The 1,996-nt window shown below is 36.4% G+C and overlaps 1 protein-coding gene across 1 annotated transcript in view; it reads left to right on the top strand.

The window, feature by feature from the left end:
• LOC106526521 (disks large homolog 2) overlaps positions 1-1,996 on the top strand; it is a gene marked incomplete at its 5' end in the record, with an annotated part of 30,959 nt that overhangs the window by 18,617 nt on the left and 10,346 nt on the right. The window contains 1 exon segment of the mRNA XM_014021145.1: positions 496-652. Coding sequence (XP_013876599.1) covers positions 496-652 — 157 coding nt within the window.

Genomic DNA, 1,996 nt, shown 5'->3' with positions numbered 1-1,996 from the left:
AAGTATCGATACTTGTGGATGAAAGAGTAATACTTTCGGAGGAAAAAAATATTCATAAATATTGTGGAATCGATAAAATTACACAGCCCTATTCAGCACACTGTCTCCCACTGGAAATGGGTTACAGTTTTTAAAGATATCAGATGTTACTATAAGAGCCCAAATAAGTAAAAGTGTAAATAGTTTTATAGTAAACATTCCATAAATTATTGCACAAGTAGCAGTGATGGACAGAAGAAATAAAATACAGTTTTTTATATTTTATTTTATTTTATTTTTACAGCTTCCTTTTTCGTCAGACCAGAATTTGGGCCAAATGATCCTATTTAGAGCAGCTTCCCTCTGTGGAGCAGCAGTAGTCTCTGGGTAAAACTGCCTGAGAAAAGCTTCACAGAGATTTTCAGTGTTTGCTGGTTTTTCTCCTCTTGCAGGGCTCACAATGCTGAGAGCCTCTGACAACTCAGACYTCATGTTTTACCTTGACTCTCTGTACAGAGAACCCAGGGATGTTGTACTCCACAAGGGCTCCACGGGCCTGGGCTTCAACATTGTGGGTGGTGAGGATGGCGAGGGTATCTTTGTCTCCTTCATCCTGGCAGGAGGACCTGCTGACCTTAGTGGAGAACTACGGCGAGGGGACCAGATTTTATCAGTAAGATACACACAAGCAACACTAAACGTGTGAGATTCTGAATGTTTTTATTGGCATGTCACCATTTCATTGCCCTTTGTTGAAAATCAAATGATAATGAATTTGCCTGTTTTTGCATACTGCAAAAAATGTCCACCTAACCAAATTTTAAAATCTTATCTCCAGCCAAAAAGTATTTTTGATCTTGTTTTGAGACTTATTTACTAAACAAAGACTGATTGTGTAAGAATAATAATCTTGTTTTCAGATTGTGTAAGATTATTTGTCTTGTTAGTCTGAAAATTTGACTCAAATTAAGTCAAAAATTTCTGCCAATGGAGTAAGAAAATTTTACTTGGTAAAATTCTTGAAATAAGAAAAAATTGAATCAAATCAAGTATTTCAAGAATACAGTCTCAAAACAAGATCAAAAAGACTTTTTGGCTGGATATAAGATTTTAAAACTTGGTAAGATGGACATTTTTTGCAGTGCATGTCTGTCTGATTGCAAAGTATTTAATGAAAAACTAGAAAAAATTCACCAAACATTCAAAATGTAATCACAAAATAATAGTTGCAAACACTCATGACCCCAGCTATTACTTATTTGCATATGCAGACTTTACTAATATCTCATGTTAACGTGTTAAGCATGGGAATTACAACAATATAAACAAACCTAATAACTATGATACTTATTGTATTCATGATTATTATTTTAAATAATTGCAATAATCATGGTGAAAATATTCCATTAGCAATTTTTTTGCATTTAAATTGATGTCTGGAAATCCTCTGGGGACCCTCACTTGATGTTTCATACCCACAAAGGGGTCCCAACCCCAACTTTGGGAACCCATGGTTGAAGGTATTTTTTCTATAGCTAAACATGGTAGTGGGTCACTTTTGACCTGCAAGACAACAAAAGGGTTACATTTCTTTAAAAATGTGTAAGTTGGTTTTAAATCTGTTACTCAAAGGTCTTAAATTTTGTCAGGAAGAAGCGATTAAAGCTGTCTGTCCCCCCTGGCCATCTTCACAATGCATTTTCTGATAATAAGGATGAGAATGAAAAATCTTGTGTTGTTGTGATGGATTTACTGATGCTGCTTTCAACCAATAAAAAGAACCAGAGTCACAGTTTTAGCCAATCAGAGCAGAGCAGGGAGGGTCCTGCTGTCTGTGAGCTGAATCAAATAATCAGACTACACCTCCACCTGCTACCTGCTACTAAAGCACTTCKTTTTTTAAATTCAGCATGCTAAATATTAGTTCTTGGGCTGTTACCTCTCCTTGGGCTGCTACCTTATCGTGGTGGAGGGGTTTGAGTGTTCCAGTGATCCTAGGAGCTATGCTGTCTGGGGC

Source organism: Austrofundulus limnaeus, unplaced genomic scaffold (genome assembly GCF_001266775.1).
Source record: "Austrofundulus limnaeus strain Quisiro unplaced genomic scaffold, Austrofundulus_limnaeus-1.0 Scaffold279, whole genome shotgun sequence".
Classification (NCBI taxonomy): domain Eukaryota; kingdom Metazoa; phylum Chordata; class Actinopteri; order Cyprinodontiformes; family Rivulidae; genus Austrofundulus; species Austrofundulus limnaeus.
Note: the sequence above shows the minus strand (reverse complement) of the source record. Positions and strands in the feature narration are given on the sequence as shown.